The sequence below is a fragment of the Scleropages formosus genome, chromosome 3, assembly GCF_900964775.1.
Source record: "Scleropages formosus chromosome 3, fSclFor1.1, whole genome shotgun sequence".
Classification (NCBI taxonomy): Eukaryota; Metazoa; Chordata; class Actinopteri; order Osteoglossiformes; family Osteoglossidae; genus Scleropages; species Scleropages formosus.
In genome coordinates this window covers 23,027,495-23,047,903 of record NC_041808.1, presented here as the reverse complement: position 1 = coordinate 23,047,903, position 20,409 = coordinate 23,027,495, and the positions used below count along the sequence as shown (strand labels likewise).

The following is a 20,409-nucleotide window of genomic DNA, read 5'->3' as shown; positions in this document are numbered from 1 at the left end:
TTTCAAGTGAGCACAAAACTCTGCATCGGTGTCACCCACAAACTCAACCACACAACACACTGGTGTGAAGTTTAACAGAATGGCTTACTATGGTGATGAGTGAGAAACCTGTCATGTGTGCACACTTTACGCAGCTGATTTTGTGGCTTTTCACATCCTCTCACTCAGAAATTTACACTCAACAGCAGTTAAAGGGTACCACAGTCAAAAAAAAGCTTGTCCACATGCTGTTCATCGTTGAGCTGTCTGTCGAGCAGGCTGTGTCCGCGCTCTTTCTCACCCTACCGAACCTTGGCTGTGTCTGTGTTCCCTGCACCTCTCATTAATCTCATTAATTTCTCTCTCTGATGCCAACCATTCAGATGCTTCAATTTACCTAATTTGGAGTAGTAAATACAAGAAGGTTATTGGCCACATGTTTGTCTCGTACGTCATCTAAGCACCTGATCCCGACGTGTGTCCTGCAGGACAGACCCTTGGTCCCAAGCGCTCGGTTCTACGCTACTTCATGGCGAACCGCTGACTCACAGTCTCCCTCACCTAATGACCTCATGGATGGACCGCTTGGCGTGGGATGCCGAAGTGCAAAGCGAATCATGCTTGAATCGTGTAGGAATGTTGGCCGTTAGCATGTTACTTTAATACACAGAGGAGCGCAGGAACAGCCTCAGTGCTCCAGAGGGATGAATTCACAGTTTCATCATTGACAGCAGTGGACAAGCACCGAGAGACAGGGCTTGTTGTGGGGTCAGTGTCACACTCGACGCCTGCGTGGCATTTATAATATGCTGTACCAGTCACGTGTTAGATGTGAAGTGAGGGCACACGAGTTCCCCGCTGGGATCTGCGGTCGGTAGGAGGACAGGTTCGACGGTGCACCTACTCGTAAGCAGCGGCCGACTCCCTGCGCAGCCTGTGTGTGTCTGTGTGGCAGAGTCTCACGTGACGGGTGCGTGCTGGCTCAGTGACTTGGGCAAGCTAGTGACCCGTGTTTGGTCCAGGCGTGAGGCCCCACTGGTAAGCACAGACGTGTTTGCACAGACGTGATTGCTTCCTGTCCACAGATGTAGCCCTAATGAGAGTTATTTTTGCGACAGGCTCACACCAAAGAAACGTGAGCCCTGCGGTCCCAGAACACAGCACCCCGCATGAGCTCCCCTTCCATATGTGGGAGGGAGGGCTCTGCTTCTGAACCTTTCATTGGATAAATAAACGAAACACTTTGAAATAATAATACCGCTATTTATAGTACTGAGAGTGCTTGGGTTGGACGGCTTTGATGTGCAGCAGTACGAGTAAGAAGATATGTATTGCCACGGTACCGGTAAAGGAAATGGACGTGAAATGTGAATTTCGCCAATCCAGGTCCCGCTGTGGACCCTGCTGCAGGACCGTTGAGCAATGTAATGAACCAGAAGTGCTCCAGTATAGTAGCCTGCTGTCCACATCTGTAAAACAGTAAGTCCTTTAGGACACGAATATGTACATGAATATGATATGACTTTACCAAACTTCTGTTTTCTGGTTATGTTGGGTTATGCATTGGTACAAACTGCGTTTTCGGACCATTGCATCAGTAGGTCAGGTTACGAACGTTCGAGTTACGAATTTTCAAAGATACAAACATCATCCGGTTTATTTACTTTTAATTACATTTTATTCTGTTCACTTGCCTAAAATTCCAGTCTGTTGAGGAGCGAAAGTGACCAGTGTTTCCACTTGGTACCAAAACACACTCCAAAGGTGTAGGAGCATAACAAAGGTGAAGGGCCGCCTTCATTCAAGTCACTCCTACACTGTCTAAGGCTTCTGTGTGGTGTTTCATACTAAGCTATTCAGTAACTAGATGAGGAGCGCTGCACGCGTTTTTCAACACTGAACGGGAGCGAGTGGAGGTGACACATCTAAATATTCAGTCATTTGAAATTAATTTTAAATTGTGTAGCTAGGTAATGAAATAAATAATAAGTGTGATCATTTTGTAATAACAAAAATAATGAAAGTCACATTGGGGTATGTCCTGTCTAGCACCCTGTTCCCAGGAGAGGCTCCGGACACTGTACTGGACAAGTGGTCTTTTATATGGATAGAATGGAAAGAAATGTTGGTGAATTTAAAAAAGTTTATTACAGCTTTCTCTGGCCTTTTTGCGGAACGCAAATCATTAAAAAAGCACTTTCGAGTTATGAACAAGTTGAGTTATGAGCAGACTTCCAGTCCTGGCTGTGTTCGTGAGTGAACAGTGAACTTGTGAGCAGTGAGCAGGTCATCGCCGTGTTTCCATCAGTCCCACAGTATGTACAATATGCACAGGTGTCCTCAGAGTAAAAAAAACAGAAGCCGATGTTCATTGACACCGAGTTGACTTTCTGTGGTCGATCATTGCAGAGAGTGTTCCCGTGTTCAGCCCGTGCAGAGCTGTGTGCCTGTTAGACATTAGCGTGCTCTCCCACAGTCCGTGACAAGAGCCGGAGCAAGTGCTGGCAGGGAGTTGTGGACACAACCAGGCGTGGGTCTGCGAGTTTGGCAGGCCGACCATGTCTGTTTAGTGTCACACGTTGGCCAGATGAGCTCTTAAATACCATTTACTGTCCTCCTCCATGACCTTACATGCAGGGCCCGTGCCAGTCACTGCTGCGTCATCAAGCGGGAACACATTCGCACACAGACATGCACGCAGGACCTTGCGGTCTCTCCTTCGCACGCACATGTGTGGTTCAGAGCTGACTTGCAGCAGTTCCGCAAGGCGTGCGTGGCCTTGTGCCCCCTAAAGACCGTCTCGACGCTGCGTCTCTGCAGGCGGTGGAGGCCCAGATCCGGAGCTTTGGACAGACGCCCTGCCAGCTGCTGCAGGATCCCCATCCGGCAAGGAGCCCCGCCACTCAGAGGGTGAGTCACGGTTCCCCACACGTCACGGTTATCCCCGGTCCTTTGCATGGCTGCTCTGCAGGGGGCCTCCGGGCGGAGACGCCACGCCGACGGTGAAAGTGTGTCCTTGAGGCTCAGAGCCACTCGACTTCGTGGGAACTCGCTGAATGGACCAGCACAATTAATAATTGTGATGAATGCTTATAAAGGCTTTGAAATCATAGCAGTTTCTTTTCTGGAACCTGTGGCAGGGTTTTATTTACCAGTGAAATGCTGTCAATAGAAACAGGAATATTACCGTAGTAAAACAAATAGTGTGCACCTTTGACACTTTCACGATGGAGTAACATGTGCAGTGTACAAAATGCAGTGCAATAAAAGTCAGTGCAGTGATGTAGTGCAGTAGCCAGTGAGTGAGGCTGATAGGAATACAGACAGCTAGTGTGTCCATACATCCATTATCACTAAGAGCTGTCCAGCACGGGCTCATGGTGGTCAGGAGCCTATCCCAGAGACAAAGGGTGGAACACCAGCCAGGATAATGAATTCAGAATCATTCAAGGGGCTGAACTTTGTTCAAGAAACAGCTTTTGAGAAGTGGATCGATGGAAACGAGACACTGAGGGCTGGGGCTTGCACTGCGACGCAAAGCTCTCAGATACTGTACATCTTTGGGTTGATTGTGTCTCCTCTCCGGTTCTGGGAGGTGGGACTCCTGATTCTGACACTCATGGCCCTTTCCAACCCTGCAAACTAGAAGCAGATGCCCCCCCGCCTCCGTCTGCCTCTCTCTCGCTCGCTGTATCCCTCCCCCTCCCGCTGTCTCTCTCTTTCCTTTCTCGCTCGTCCTCTGTCCCTCCGCCATCCACCCGACGCACTGCGATGACCTCATGCTGGAAGGGCTGCTGACCTGTCAGACGCAGGGATTTGCCTCCATGTGCCTCTGACATAAAGCACAGATTGGTCCTGCTGCTACGACAGTGAGATATGAGTGCAGCTGCAGAACAGCAGCATCAGAGCTCTTTATGGACGAGTGGAAGTTATTAAAGGTGAACGTGGGTGTCACTGGAAATGCGCTTTGCCGAGGCTATTTCCACTGTGACTGCGCTTACTGAAGTGACTGAGGCAACATCTGGGATCGTTTAAGTGGCCTGATGGCACGTAGTCAGCAAACTGATCCACCCGTGGTCTAATGGGCCCACAAAGAGCAGCCGTTACCATATTTATACCCGTCTATTGCCTTGGCCACCATGATACTGCGGCGCGCTTTGGGAACGGCTACGACTCATATCACATGAATGGTGTAATTTGCTCATCGTAGTAATGGAACGCAGGGCTGCACGCACACGCCTTGTTCATGAGGCACAGCACACGCTTGTTAATGACATGAGAGCAGCCCAATCCTGCTGCTAAGATGAGTGTTTCTGACAACCTGGGGGTGCGTAATATAAAATAAACCGCGCCACATTAAAAAAAAAAAAAAAACACTGTTGTGGCCATTGTCGTGTTTTCGCACAGACCCACTTTGTGTGTCGTTTCCCTCGTCGCCGCAGCCTGTTTCCACCATCTGCCTTTGTGTGCATGTAAGAGAGCGGCGCTCGTTTCACTTGGGCTCTGCAGCGATCGCCGCATCGTGACACATCAGTCTCACATCCTCAGACTTTTCCTTCAGTTTCTTAGCACACAGTTCTGCAAATTAACTTCACAGTTACATTTAGCATGTCCTACTTGCTCAGATAGCTGGATTGTGATATTTATTTTCAGCAATGTGTCTTGTTCTTGGTGCTCATATCACTCTTGTTTAGAATGAGGTGAATAACACCCATGAAAGCCCCACTTCGCGGTTGTGGCTGGTGTCGTCGGTGTGGTGACCGCGCGTACAGGTTTACGCAGAGCAACAGTAGGTTGTGTGTTTCATGATGGTTCGGTGAACTATGGGGGCAGTCGAGCCCATCTGCCTTCTGCACTCTTTACCTGATTATGTGTAATTACGGTCACTCGTGTCAGAGTTGGACGAAGTCCCGCCTTTCCATCAACACTGGGGAATGTTAATTACTTCCTGTCCTGTTCGTATGAAGCCACATGGGTGAGAACCTGGGTCGTGGGGTTGCCGTGGCACACTGAGCAGCTTTTCAGTAGCACCGGGGCTGCGTGTGAATGCTACCAGGAAGCCGAGAGAACGTGGTAAGTCATGGGAGAACAGAAACACGCTTAGTGTTGTGGTTTTTTGAAAATATGTATGCAAAAATACAGACCCTGTTGTCTGAAAGTCAAAAGACTGAAGGTTCTAAGTTTTGACCCCAGTGTGGTGGAATAAGTTCCGTCTGTCCCTCAGAGCTGCTGAATCCCTTTCAACATTCAACAGGGGTCTCAAACACATCATTTCAGTGCCACTTACATTTATTTATTTAGCAGACGCTTTTCTCCAAAGCGACTTCCAATGAACTTTAAGTAGTGTTATGGAGCCCACACACCTTATTCACCAAGGTGACTTATACTGCTAGATGCACTACTTACACTGGGTCACTCATTCATACATCAGTACAACACTTCTGTCCTGATTTTCTCACTGCCCATAAAGTTGCATCACACCATTTTTCACGATCACGTCTGCATTTCCTACCACTTTGCGGAGCTCTTTGTTTACTCTGAGCTGTATGTTGCTATGGAGAAAAGCATCTGCTGAATGAATAACTGTAAATGTTTTGTGTTCTGAAGCTGACGTGTGTCATGCTCTACAAACCGTTTTCCAAGAGGGTGCCGCTTCTCCTTTTTCTTCCTCTCCTCATCAAACCAGTCTCCTCCTGTCGCCCTCCCTGTGGCAACGTGTCAATAAGCACGTGTTTATGTGAGCTTCAAAACGTTTGCTCTACTTTTAAACAGACAGCTCCTCACTACCTTCGCTTGCACTCGCTGCTACCTTATCTAACATAGTGCGTACTTCCAAGCGCCCCAAGAAAAACAGACTACTCTGGTTCTGAGGTCAAACAAGAACTTCCTCCACATTACAAGAAACGACACAAAATCTGCAACGCTCTCCGTCGCGCTGCGTTTCCGCTGCAGACGCCGTTGGAGTTCCTCGAGCACCCGCAGCAGGACGTCCTCATGGTGCTCAAGTTCCCATCCAACTCCCCGGTGGTGCACGTGGCGGCGAGCACGCAGCCGGGGCCGAGCGGGGCCGCCGTCATCACCGTCACCGCCAGCCGACTCTTCGCTGTCAACAAGTGGCACGGCCTGGCGGGTGAGTGTGTGGGCAGGGCCGGCAAGAAACACTTCCCATCAGCATACTGTGTTTCTTTTTATTGTTCACTGCGTTCCTGGCATGATAAAATATTGCACCCATTTTCATGTTGAATGATATAATACAAAATTTCATCTGGCATAAGTGAAGCTTGCATTTTTAATCAAATCGCTTTAGAAGAACATGCAACTGAAGAGAATTATGTTGAATGACAAAAGAGCATATGGCCATTTCGGTGAAAAATGTACAGCGAGCAGCTCCCTTACACCCGTAATGACGACAGATTGGCTCGGCAGAGAGCTGCCGACTGCGGTATTAATACTGTTTGTCTCTGTCTCTCAGTCCACCAGGGCTCATCGGTCCCGGAGCAGCAGTACCAGCTGCCTGTAGAAATGGACCCTCTGATAGGTGCGTCACTTGTGTGGACCCTTGTCGTCGGCCATACCCCCTCCCCCGCTGGACACCGTCGCCTTCATAAACCATTTGCATGCAAATTAGGAGGCAATGAGCTGAGGAAATGGGGGCATTCCATCAACCCCCCCCCCCCCCCCCCCCCACGCTGCATTAATATGAGCAGGGGTGGGACGTGTGTCAGCCGGGATCAGTATGAATGTTGTAATAATGTGCAATGGAAGACACACTGGGTGTGTCTTCGACACTTCTGCACTTCCACGATACCCTTGTCCAGCAGGTGAGGACCATTCAGAGCAGTGTCACTCTGGGCTTTTAGTGGCTGTTTGTTGAGCTGTGTTGCGAGAAAAGAGCCAGTTTCAGACTGAATGAATATTCCTCACTTTTTAAATTAATGTATGAAATGATCATTTGAATTTCATTAAATAAAATTGCTGATGTCAATTAGGGGGGCGCAGTGGGTTGGACCACAGTCCTGCTCTCCAGTGGGTCTGGGGTTCGAGTCCCGCTTTGGGTGCCTTGCGGCGGACTGGCGTCCCGTCCTGGGTGTGTCCCCTCCCCCTTCGGCCTTATGCCCTGTGTTGCCGGGTTAGGCTCCGGTTCCCCGCGACCCCGTATGGGACAAGCGGTTCTGAAAATGTGTGTGTGTGTGTGTGTTTTTAATTTAGCTGTTCTCGTTCTCCAAGATGCCTTTGCATTGGTAGATTTGTACTCTAAGCTACTTAAGAATTGTTTATCCATTTATACAGCTGGGTAATTTTTGCTGTATTAGGTCAGGGTAAGTACCTTAATTAAGAGTACTACAGCAGGTGGTGGAATTCAAGCCTAGTTCCTTCAAGTTCAAAAGGTGGTGGCTCTAACCACTACGCCACCTGCTGGCCCTGGTTTTTTCACATGGTTGTGAGAAATGATAGGCCAGTAAAGAACATTAGAACATTAAGGCTGTCAAGAGGTGCAGCTCTGGACTCCTCTCCCTCTCTCCCCCTTCCACAGCCAGCCACACAGGGACCCCCCGCAGGCAGATCACAGACCTGCTGGACCAGAGCGTCCAGATGCACACCCAGTGCTTCGTCGTCACCGCCGACCACCGCTTCCTCCTGGCCTGCGGTTTCTGGGACGACAGTTTCCGCGTGTACGCCGTCGACTCAGGTGCTCAGCACCGCTACGTCATCTGTACACATCCTAACAGAGCGTGCGACGTGCTCTGGGTTCTCCGGCAGGTTCTCCTCAGAATCTATGAATATGGCCTTCTGGTTATGTACTACAGATATCATCATTCCAAAATGATAAATCTTCATCCACCGTCTCTGCTGTACTTCCCGCCTAAGCGTGTCTGTAGTTATTTTTCTATCTTCAGCTCGACTGATCGTACAGTTTGTTCTCAGTCTTAATGAAAACTCTTTTACTGTCAGTCTGTGCTCTCTCTCTCTCTCTCTCTCTCTCTCTCTCTCTCTCTCTCACGCACACACACACACACGCGCACGCACCAGCTGTATGACAGATACTGTCACTGTCGCTGTGACAGGTTCCCAGTAACGTAAGCCAGCCGTCAATGGATAAGTACTGTATAAAAGGTGTAAAACGGCATCATCGTGGGCTTTGCACTGGCACTTCTGTTATGTAGCAAATATTTCCTTTCATGGTCAGAACTAACTTACTTAACATTTACATATACCCATAATTCAAGATACCTTTTCCTTTTTTGCACTTTTCTAAAAGAATTTTTTAATGAAATGTTGAAAACCATTTCATTATTTTGTGAGTGCAGGCTGTTGGCTGCTAAGTTTATTGTTTGGAAATTCTCCATTTTTGCATTAAGGGGTATGTAAAAATAGTTTGAACTGCAGTTTTATAGGTTTGCAGAGTCTAAATTATGGTTCCTCCAACATTAGGACAGAGTTCACATTATTTTTAACTATTATATGGGCCTTGATTTTGATTTCTTTCGGGTGTAATATAGTGTGTATTTATAGGTAGCGATATATAATACAGTAAATGCTGAGCAGTTTAAACAAATTGCAAAGTTTGGTTTCTATTGTATATAAAATGTTTGTAGTGTCTTAAAATTTGTGCACCATAGTACAGTATGTAATGTTAAAGGTGGTAAATGGTAAAAACCTGTGTGTGTGTGTGACCGAGTCTCTGTGTGTGCCACCCATGCAGGAAAGCTCACCCAGGTGGTTTTTGGCCATCGGGACGTGGTGACCTGCCTGGCACGCTCCGAGTCCTACGCAGGGGGTCACTGCTACGTCCTGTCAGGCTCTCGGGACGCCACGCTGCTGCTCTGGTACTGGAACGGGCGCAACTGCAGCATCGGCGAGGGCAACGCCCGTGAGTAGCGACCGCACAGCTTGCTGGGTGTCCCCACACCGCCTCCCTCTGACACTTCAAACACCTGAAGGGCTGTGGCTCCTCTCACCTCTCTATGAGGCCAAGAAGTTGATGTGGGGTTTCTCAGAGAACTGATCCATTCCTTCTGGTCACAGTGGACATGTGACATCACTGTTGGCATCTCCTGGGACAGTGTCAGTGTCTTTGATCCCCCTGGTGACAGCAGGGACACGATGACACACTAACATGCTAACTCTGAGAAACTGACACGATGACACGCTGACACAATTGGCACAGTATTGTTTTGACACACACTGACGCACTTATTCACACCCCCTGTAGATGGTGCCCTGTGGCATCCCAGTCAGCAGCACCAAAACATTGTTGATGGATCTGATTTTCATTTGTACTCTAATATTTCTCTGCTCGCTGTTTTCCTCCCAAGATTAATGGATTGATCATCTTCTGTTTTGTGGACGTTTTTCTGTCAAATGTCAGTCTAATAATAATAATTATTGTCATCTTAACCATCATTTAGCTGGCACCTTTGTCCAAGGCAACGTATGGTGATCGATACCAACTTTACACCAATTTACTCATTTATATAGTAGGTTTACTGTATCAATTCAGAGTAAGTACCTTGATCAGGGAACTACAGCAGGAGGTGGGATTCAAACCAAAAACCTTCAGAATGAAAGGTGTTGGCTCTAGCCACTACACTACCCATTGACCCTACATCCACAAAATTATAATAGCATGTGGATTAAAATGATACTTCATTACTATAGCTTGTAAGAGAAAGTAACAACATGGTTAAAACAGACATAAGAGGTCAGGTACAGCAGCGTTCACGCCCCGGCACATGTGTGCCTGAAGTGTTCTGATCCCTGAACAGCTGGCTGATGGAGGATGGGCTCGGACTGTGGCGGGCCACTGAACGCAGTGTGACGCTTCGCTGTCGTCATCCGCTTCCGTGAGCCTCAGGGCTGCGAACATGACTTCGCCTTCTGCCATTTCTAAGTGGGCCCCTTTCCCATGGCCCCCCGAGCCACCAGCATCCCCGAGCAGATCACCTAACGCACGGAGTCCGTACCGGGCTCCTTTTCGCCGCCTTCTGCCTATGGTCGGACTCGTGCCGCCTCTGGGCTTGGCCCCCAGGACCCTCAGTCGACCTCAGCGGCCGTCTGTAAACAGCGCTGCGCACGGCCTCTTGCTGCTCCACTTGCCCTGTTGCGGCCAGGTTCTGAGACACTCGGTAGACTAGCCTGCCATCTGCTGCTGCAAAAGGAGAACTGTATGCCGTAGCGTTCGCCATCACTGTAATATGTTTTTAGGTCCATGGAGGGAAAAAATAATTTAATATTGTTGTTGCAAATGAGGCTACAGGGAAGGCACGATGCTGTGGGGTCATGTCCGGATTGGTTTCAGTCCATCTCCTCCAGGTGCTCCGGTGACCTCCCATTGTCCAGCAATGTGTTTCAGGTGTACTGCTGACTATAATTACCTCTAGTGTCAGAGAAAGAGGGAGAGGGAAGTGTGCTGTCCAGGATGTACCCTGCCTCACGCCATATGTTTCCTGGACAGACTGTGGATCACGACAACCCTGCATTGGACAAGAGGTTACCACACACACACACACACACACACACACACACACACACACACACACACACACACACACACTGAAACTGCTTGTCCCAAATGGGGTTGCAGTGAACCGGAGCCTAACCCAGCAACACAGGGCATAAGGCTGGAGGGAGAGGAGACACACCCAGGATGGGACACCAGTCCGTCGCAAGGCACCCCGAACAGGACTCTAACTCCAGCCCCACCAGAGAGCAGGCACAGGCCAAACCCACTGCGCCACTGCACCCCCTGAGAGGTTACTAATAACGGATGAATACTGATACATCACAAGGAAATGTTTTCTTTGTTTTTTTAAAGGCCAAGTCTACACAGATTATTTCTACAGATTTTAATGCTGTTGATATAATTAAGGAATGTTTAATTGAAGGACTTTTTTGAAACTCTTTGTTTACACTCTTCTATTCACTGCTTTAAATATTATTATTGCGGTTCTTCGATACTGACAGTTCTGTTCTGATAGCGGTGCTGATTTTTTAAAAATGATTTTCCACAAATATTCAGTCTCTTCCCCAACTTGTCAGTCATGTGCGAGGGGGACATAGTTCCACAATAAAGACTTTGTAGATGTTGGTCTTTGACATGTTCCACCATGGGAGTTCTTGAGCGGTAAGAGCTCTCCAACCAGGCAGCGATGCCCTCTCAGCTCTGCGTGAATGTTGTTTCTGTCCATTTTTCCACGTCTAATTGTGATCCGATGGAGCTGTAACTCAAACCAAATGTTCGCAAATGTCTAAAGGTTAAAAGATACACTAATATATCAGGTTTAGTGGCGTTTTGCTGAGGAAATCCATCTTCATTCTTTAATCCCAAGAGTTGTTAGACATAAATCACACTTTTGGTGGGGTGTACGAGTGTTGAGCACACTTTACTTCCAGTTAAATCTTTCAGTTCAGTTTACATTACCTTCCTAGCACCATATCTATTGCAAGAGTTTGTTTTAAAAATACTTTTTTTGCAGTGATTATTTTCATTTTCATATCAGTTCCTGGGTGTACATTTATTCATTTTTCTCGAATTTTCCAAGTACTTTGAAAAAAGGCTGCTACACGCTGAAGGTGAGATTCGAACCCAGGTCTTTCCAGCCCAAGCGTGGTGACGCTAACCACCTCCAGCTGTTCTCTGTGCTCCATGCCGCATGACTGGGGTCCCGCTCTGTGGCCCGTGAGCCGAGGGCCAGTCGACGGGACCCCGCGGGGCCTCGGACCCGCACCCCCCAGCCCTCAGCTGTGCCGTTCCGTAATGAACTGCTAATGAACTGGACTGCAGCCTGAGAAAGTTGTTGAGCTCCAGCCGCTCGCTCTGATCCTGGGGCCGTGGGCTCAACTTAAACAGGAGGATTATGTGAGCTCTGACCCCCAGGGGGCTGTTTCAGCAAAATGCCCTGACATTTATAATCCCAGACACCTCAGAAGGCAAGAAAAGGAAAAAAATAACTTGGGCTGGGAGTTTTTATTTTCTTTGTTGGCCGGTGAACTTGACTTGATGCACGTGTTTAATTTTTCTACATCTGTCAGAGCTTTGCTGTCCCCTTTTTCTTTTTAAAGTAGTGAAAATGATTAAAAAAGGTTTGCGAAGCCGTGTCAGATCCATAAACATCGGACCTTTCGCTGGATGCCGAACGTCACACTGTGTTTGAGGTGCAAACATTTCAGATGCAGAGGAAAACGGTGGCAGGTCTATTTATGTATTTATTCAAAAACACCCGTTTGTGTTGCCCCGATTGTAGACGTCTGGTTTCGCTTTGGTGTGGTGCGCTGGGGTGGGGGTGAGGTGCCTCAGAGACGCCTCAGCTGGGGGCAGTAATGAGTTCTGTATGCACATCATGGGGAGGTCTTTAGGACATCACTCTACAAATCGCGCTGGTGTTATTGGGGCCACAGTCGCTACCCCTGTGCGCGCGCACACCTAACCCAGACCCGACTACCCCTCTAGCCAGCGAGTTTCCACTCCACCTATATTTTTCTTTATTTTTGACGCTTCAAAGCAACCCTCGATGTTAAGCCACATACACTGCTTTACATATTTGTACAGCTGGGTAACTTTTACTGTATCAGTTAAGGTTAAGTACATTGATCAAGGGTACAGCTGCAGGAGACTGGGTTTAAACCCATGCCCTTCAGTTTCAGAGCGACAACTCTAACCACCCCCTGCTGCACCTGCACAGATATGGCATTTCCCTTGACCACCAGCTGGGTGGAGCCACACCACCTACACCGCTATAGTCTCTGTTCCATCATTTCAGAGTGCTGTAAAGTTCTTTCATATTGAATGGCTTAAACAAAAACTAAAAGCTGCTCCTCCTGCAGTTGGGTGGGGGCTGGAGGAAAGAGCTCTGCACACATTGTTAAGCAGCGCCGGTACACTAGCGACGCTGATATTTCTACCGAATCGCCGACCTCAGGGATTTGCTGCGCTTGTGTCCCTGGCAGAGTTTGTGACACCCAGAGCTGTCATGACGGGCCACGACCGCGAGGTGACCTGTGCCAGCGTGTGCGCGGAGCTGGGCCTGGTTGTCAGCGGGTGTGAGGGTGAGTGTATGGTGGCTCCCTGGGGGGGTAAGGGTCACTGAACCGTTGAACCAACGCACATTGCCATCTACACTTGTGGAATGACTGATGAGCATCCTGTAAATGAACAGGGTGGAAAACCACCTGAAACAAGGGGGGATTGTGGCTGAGCTACAAACACACAAATGTTTTTTTTTTTTTTTATTATTTTCAACTGTATTTTCTTCACTTGTCCATTTTAAAAAATTTCTCTGTTGCCAAGCAAACGTCACCCGTGCCTCCATATCTTGCCACGAGTCATTAATAAAACACACCCAAGCAGAGCAGGAGTGCGTTACTGTCTACAACTGACTTGCAGAGTGTTTACAGCACATGTGGGGAGTTTGAGAGTCTCGAGGATCAAAAAATGATGCTAACGATTAATTTATCGGATATATCGGTCCACAACTGGCAGTCAGTATCACTTTGTGGACATTTTCTGTCATTTTAAATTAGTTTTAACATCGCTCATAATACAAATGTTAAGTCTAAGTGTTTTTTTATTTAGTATAGTTAAATCGGTGACTACAGAGCCTACCCAGTGAATAAGTTAAAGTGTGTCTTTATTATCATGCTGTTATTGATGGCAATGATCATAAGGCAGACTGAAAGTGACCAGATGCTGACAAATGTTGCACATCTTTTTTCAAATTAATAAAAGGTAATAAAAGAAATCTAACGAGAAATCTAACGAGCTGCTGCAACAAGCTGCCGCTCGGCTGGCGCCATCTTGCAGTTTTTAATTTATTTAATATACTTTTTATTCTTTTATTTTTCCAACAGTATACATAATTGCACATATATTTTTATCTTGTATTTTTAACTTGTATTTTTCTACTTGTTTCATATGTTTTTTTAAATATATATTGCAAGTATTTATCTGACTTGTGTTCTGCTGCTGTAACATAATAATTTCCCTTGTGGGATTAATAAAGTATATCTATCTATCTATCTATCTATCTATCTATCTATCTAAAAGTCCAATGGCAGACTGGCGGCCCGTCCACAATGTTTCCTGCCTCACGCCCTGTGTTTTCCGGACAGGCTCTGGAACACAGTGACCCGTTAATGAAAACGGAATAAATGAATAAAATCATCAGCACATTTTAAATTCGCTATAACTTTATTTGAAGTTCTTTTCAAAATGTAGCCCCTGAATTAGTTGACCGATTTCTGTATTGTTACATTTTCCCCGACTGGGATTTAGTTTTTGAATTTATAAACCATTCAAATTATGAACAGACTTCTGGTCGCAGCTGTGTGTGTAAATTGAGGCCACGGTGCGTTTGGTTTCTGTTAAGTCGCTGCTTCTGAGTCTCTGTCCAGCGTGACTTGTTTTCTAACTGACCGCTTTGTCTTTCGTTTCCTTCTGACACGTGTTCCTTCCCTCCGGCCCAACAGAGGGACCCTTTCTGATCCACTCCATGACCGGGGAGCTGCTACGCGCCCTCGAGGGCCCAGCCGGCTGCCTGAGGCCCCGCTTAGTGCAGACCTCCAGCGAGGGCCACTGCGTGGTGCACTATGATGGGGGTCACTTCTGCACCTTCGACATCAACGGCAAGCTGCTGGCACACGGCACCATGGAGGAGAGTATCAGGGTGAGCTGTGTGTTCGATCTTGGCTGCCCTCTTCCTCTTTGAGGTGTCACGGAGTCCATCCCCATCATCCAGCACTGCCCCAGGGTACCCAAAGTGCTCGTGTTTCACCGAATGCGTTGAGCTGTTGTCCAGTGCCTAGGTTCCGGGGGCTCTATCTTCTCACCTCCCTTGCCATGCTCTGCAAGCGTGGGCTTCACAGTTCACGTGTTTGTGCGTACATGGAGAACCGAAGCGCTGTCTGTTCCTCCGTTCCAAGTAGCGAAATCGTCCACGGTCTCCCGTAATCGGTCCTTCGGGTCGAGGACAGTCCGCGACCTTGTCGCGCTGACCTTTCCGAAGCGGAACCGCTCTGTGGTTGTAACTCCTACTGGAGATGTTCCTTGCTCTAAAGATGCTGTTCCACAGCCTCAAATGGTCTGAGAGCTCTGCCCTTTCTGCTCCGCTGTCCACATGGAGGTCTGTTGGGGCCCCTCCGTGCCTCGCTGCGGCACTCGGCAGTGATTAAAGGCTCCCGTGCAGATGGGGCTACCTGCCCAGAGGGGTTGCAGCCTCGGGATAGCGTCCCTGGGGTCCAGGTCCACTGCGGCTCAAAGGTCTTTGATTCACTTTCCGCACATCAAGGCAGGGCTGGAAAATGGCACGGGGACGACAAGGAGTTTCCGCCGGCAATCTGCACGCTTCCGCCCGGCCTGGGAACCGGGCGCTTCTAATCAGGCGCTCACAGCTGCTTTGCATTTGGAGGAGAAAGGAGGAGAAATGGTGGCCTCATACCCCCGGGCGCTGCGCTGGGCCTCGTTGCTGTGTCCCTTACCATATTTGTTCTCAAGAAGCAGCTGCTTTGCATCGAGTTGTGTGAAAGTGTGATTCAGAACAAATGACTGACAGACGTGATGCGTGCACAGGGTTTACACGCTAATCAGCATCTCAGAATCTGCCCCTAGAGTGCACATTGTTACAGCTGAGTGCACATCAGTGTCACGTTTCCATTGGAGCCTCTAGAGCCTCTGCTGAATCCGGCGACATCGACATAAAAGAATGAAGTGAATGCAACCTAAACAGTTTTAATGTATTAGTGTATTGATACAGGGGGGTGCGGTGGCGCAGTGGGTTGGACCACAGTCCTGCTCTCCGGTGAGTCTGGGGTTCGAGTCCCGCTTGGGGTGCCTTGCAATGGACTGGCGTCCCGTCCTGGGTGTGTCCCCTCCCCCTCCGGCCTTACGCCCTGTGTTACCGGGTTGGCTCCGGTTCCCCGTGACCCCGTATGGGACAAGCGGTTCTGAAAATGTGTGTGTGTGTGTGTGTGTGTGTGTGTGTGTGTGTATTGATACAGCATCATGGGGGTGCGGTGGCGCAGTGGGTTGGACCGCGGTCCTGCTCTCCGGTGGGTCTGGGGTTCAAGTCCCGTTTGGGGTGCCTTGCGACGGACTGGCGTCCCGTCCTGGGTGTGTCCCCTCCCCCTCCGGCCTTACGCCCTGTGTTGCCGGGTTGGCTCCGGTTCCCCGTGACCCTGTATGGGACAAGCGGTTCTGAAAATGTGTGTGTGTGTGTGTGTATTGATACAGTTACAATTTAAATGCTTTAAATATTTTTGAAAAAAATTCCTTTAGGAGAGCAGATTTTGTAGTGTTTAGAGCTGCTGTTTTGCAGTCAAAGAACACAGGTTCAAATCCCACATCCCGCAGCGGTACCGTTATTGTCAATGTGTACGGTAAAAATTCCTGTGCTTTATAAATAGGTAAATCAGCGTAAGTCCTTTAGTGTACAAGCCTCTGTAAGCTGCCTTGGAGAAAAGTCAACTAATAATAATTACTTTTGTTATCATTATCGTTAGAAACAGTAATAATCCAACATTATACTGTAAGTCACCCTGGAGAAAGGCACCAGCAAAGTGAATAAAAAAATAACAATAATAATGAAGTGAGTGGTGGTAGATGTATTTGTGACCAAAGAGCAAATTGCTACATATTACCGATTCGGACCCTGATGAGTGTTTGCCTCTTCCTCGACATTGCTTTTGGGTGACTGACAGGTGAAGGCCGTTGCTGTGCTTGTCGGACTTAGCTGTAGACGTGCCCAGTGGGGCCACAGGGGCCTCCCCCGCTGCGTGGTGCCGACTCTCTAAGGGCTCCCGTTGACCTGGGTTGCGATGGGTGCCCTGAGCAGGAGAAACGCCCGACTTCCCATCCGTTCAGCCGCTGCTCACAGTTCAATCGCAAGCAACTGCTGCAAACTGGGGGAGCAAAAAACAAAATAACCAAAAATACTTACAACGGTCGTGTCTTTCTAAACACTTTGAAAGTTCTTGTTCTCTTCTAATTTGGAGACAAAAGAGCATATGTACAAGACTTGTAAGGCAAAGGTGTTTGTTAAATTTGACTCTGAATTATCATTTTCTGCTTCATTTTCTACAGTACAGGGGTGTGCTGTAATGTAGAAAGATGGGTTTTTGGCCTATAAATTCCATCTTTTCCTTTTCCGCTGTGACACATTTGCTTTGTGAGGAAGCCCGTGCCATCAGACGTGAAGAGCTACATGACTTATGTTGTGTGTGCGAATCCTCTCTCTGTTCATATGGGCACCAAGAATGCGGAATACAAATAATGATCACTACATTAAAATGTCATTTTGTTGGCCATGTGCACCACTTTGTATAAGAGGGGCAGCTGAAGACATACAGGTGAAACGTAAAATGCATCATTCAAGGACATATCCTGCACGTATGGTACCAGTGTAAGGTGAGTCCACCTGCGGTAAATCAGTTTTCCATCACACAGGGCTCTCGGTGAACAGTGAGGAGGAGATGAGGCTCCATGTCTTCCCAGCTGTCCTGCAGCAGCTCACACGCATAGGACAACCATAGTGTTGCCCATGTGGACTCACACTTTACAGTGGCACTATGTCTTGCTGTTGCGTGCAGATCCCCAATCGCCACGCCCAGCACTGTACGTGAGGTAAATGCTGTGTCCGCAGACAATGCTGCTGAGTCGAGATGGACAGCATTTGGTGTCGGGAGGTGACAGAGGGGTGCTGACCGTGTGGCGGACCCACGACCTCAAGCAGCTCTTCGCCTACCCGGGCTGTGATGCCGGCATCCGCTCCATGGCTCTTTCACACGACCAAAGGTGAGTCCCTTGTATAAGAGCTGCTGTGGTCTCCACCATCTCTCTGTCCTCTTCACCATCTGTCGGTCTGTGTGTGATCTCCAGTGAGTCTTTGCTGTAGGCAGTCAGATGAATGCTCTGCAGGCCCCATTACGTCGAGTGACTTGATACCAGCTTCGCGCTGTTTATTTTCTTTGCCAGAATTCCTCGGCCGCTTTGAACGCTCCTGCTGTGATACATTACTCATGTGTTCCGTCACTTGTTAAAGAGCAGGCTGTTTATTGCTAATGATCACACTTCAAACAAACACAGGTGGCAACAGGCACGTATCTAAGACAGAGGATTCAGTAACTGCTGCACACATTGACCCATCAGCCCTGTAACCATGTATAGCTGCAGCTCAGTGGAAGGTGCATTGATCAGGACTGAGCCCATTGAGCTGGAGAAGCTCACAGCAGCCTTCTCAGTTACTGTCACAGCAAATCACTGACTTCCAGAAAGCTCTATCGCAGCACAGCGTGTTTGGAAAGTGCGGAGTGTCGCATAACGGAGCCGACAGGGGGCATAGCTGGGCCACAGGAAGGACAGGATTCCAGCTTGCGGTCAGCCGGTTCAACATGAGCAGGGTGCTCTTTCAGTGCTCACACTGCTGACCCCACCTACTTGTGACCATAACCCCACCCTCTTCCATTCCTACACAGGTGCGTCATCGCTGGCATGGCATCAGGCAGCATCGTGCTCTTCTACAATGACTTCAGCAGGTGGCGCTACGACCACCAGTTCAAGTACTGCAGCTAAGACCGCGGGCGGAGGCGAGGAGGATGCCCTTGTGCGCCCTGCCCATCATCAAGGCAACGCTGTAATGCACACGTAATGCTGTCACACAGAGGCAGCTATTGTCGATTGGTCATTTTGTGGCTCTTACCGATTTTCGTATGGCCATCATGGTATGACTGAAGGAGGGGATCTATTTTTAGCTTTAAAAAGTATATTTTCATTTCTGCAGAAAGGTAATGAGGTTTTAGTAAACTGTGTATTTTGGGAATGTGGTTTTAACATCTGCAACAAGGGAAACTGCTCAAGGTCTCTCATGATTTCCTTGTGTCCTCTGCTCCTGTGAATTACTACTGAAGCAGCTCTACTGTACTCTAATTCTTTTATCATGTCCATGAGTAGCACAGCAAGTGGCAAATAATCCATTGTAATCACACTGTATGTGTCTCTTCAGATCTAATCTGTTTTTTTTTTTTTTTTTTTTATTAAATAAAAATCTATCCATTTCTGAGTGTAATCCAAACTCCGCAGGTCCAACATGAGCTGTCACACGGCAGCATGTTAAGAAAACCTGTTCTGGAGACAAATCAAGGACTTCCTTGTGCACCCTTTCAGATTCCATTGACCGCATGTGGTGTAACTCATGTGGAATATACATATATATATATTAAAAAAAAAAACTACTAGAGGAATTCTATAAGCACAAGTATGCAAGAGCTCACGCTCTAAATGTTTGTCTGCGTTTTTAACACCAGTGTCGTAAGTGAGTGAGTGAGAGCAATGCCTCGACTGCTGTGTCACTTGGACATTTGATGAGTGTCATTCTGGAGTGTGAAGGATGACAGCGTAAACTTCAGTGATGTGGTGAGCGTCAACACGTGCGTGTAAGGAAATCACACAGCCTCCACAGATGGGCCCCGCAACACAGAGCATTTTGAGGAATGCAGCACCTCTTAGTGCCCTGAGGTGTACGTGTTCTGCACGGTTGGGTCATTCGGAAGAGCTGAAGAAGTGAAAGAAAAGTGACGAAAGAGAGTGCAGCTGTAAATGTGGAATCGTTTGCACATCGGTCACACATTGACACTTTTCGTGAACAAGTTCTGTATCTTCTGTCCTTATTTTCGGCGTGATGTCAGAACAAATCTGCCTTTACGTTCTGTTTTTTTCAAATATCGGTAGAGTTGATTGTGTCTTTCCGTGGGACGTGGTATGAGTTGAGTTCCATCGTCTTTTTCTGGCTCATGATGCACATGCTCCTTTGTTGTCCTGTCAATCAGATGTAAACCAAAAGGTGCTTTTTTTAATGGATAAAGTAGAGGATCCAAGAGGAGACGAAGAAAAAGCGAAGCTGGTGAACGGGTGACATTAGAACACCGTTATGTGCACTGCGTGACGCTTATAAATATTCTTTACGCCTTTGTTTACTTCTGTTTTCTTTATCACCCTTGCATATCACTGCTTGTCATGGTCTTTGAGCACAACCATCTAAATGCATCTTACCTCAGATATACCATAGAGTTACTGTATTTTTACTTGTCACTCAATATTTTACTGCTAAGTGATGTACTGTTAGGTTTTATATTTGGAAACGTGACACAATAAAGCTCTCTTTTTACCTTCAGAAACTGATGTTTTTCCTGCCTGACACCACGTTTCTCACCATGACACTTTAAGAAAATTAAGGGTACGCTTCACTGATGCGGAATGTGATACACCCAGGGTCAGTTTGTGCTGTGAAGTCACTGCTGAAGTCCTCATGTGGGAGGAGCGCAGCTGAATTAACATTATCTGTTGGGGGACAACGTTAGAAAACCAAAATATAACTTTGTATGCATAACAATGACAACACCAATACATTTAACAAAATGATCATTCCTAGCTTGTCTTCTAAC

General features: G+C 47.8%; 1 protein-coding gene across 1 annotated transcript in view; it reads left to right on the top strand.

Annotated features, from left to right (window-relative positions):
• Positions 1 to 20,157, top strand: part of LOC108936707 (lipopolysaccharide-responsive and beige-like anchor protein) — a 141,267-nt gene extending 121,110 nt beyond the window's left edge. Inside the window, exons 49-57 of the mRNA XM_029250163.1 lie at positions 2,800 to 2,889; positions 5,932 to 6,109; positions 6,452 to 6,517; positions 7,514 to 7,669; positions 8,684 to 8,851; positions 12,928 to 13,026; positions 14,446 to 14,642; positions 17,613 to 17,764; positions 18,445 to 20,157. Of these exons, the coding sequence (XP_029105996.1) occupies positions 2,800 to 2,889; positions 5,932 to 6,109; positions 6,452 to 6,517; positions 7,514 to 7,669; positions 8,684 to 8,851; positions 12,928 to 13,026; positions 14,446 to 14,642; positions 17,613 to 17,764; positions 18,445 to 18,541 (1,203 nt within the window). The 3' untranslated portion in view covers positions 18,542 to 20,157. The remainder of the gene's footprint in view (positions 1 to 2,799; positions 2,890 to 5,931; positions 6,110 to 6,451; positions 6,518 to 7,513; positions 7,670 to 8,683; positions 8,852 to 12,927; positions 13,027 to 14,445; positions 14,643 to 17,612; positions 17,765 to 18,444) is intronic.
• Positions 20,158 to 20,409: the final 252 nt, after the last annotated feature.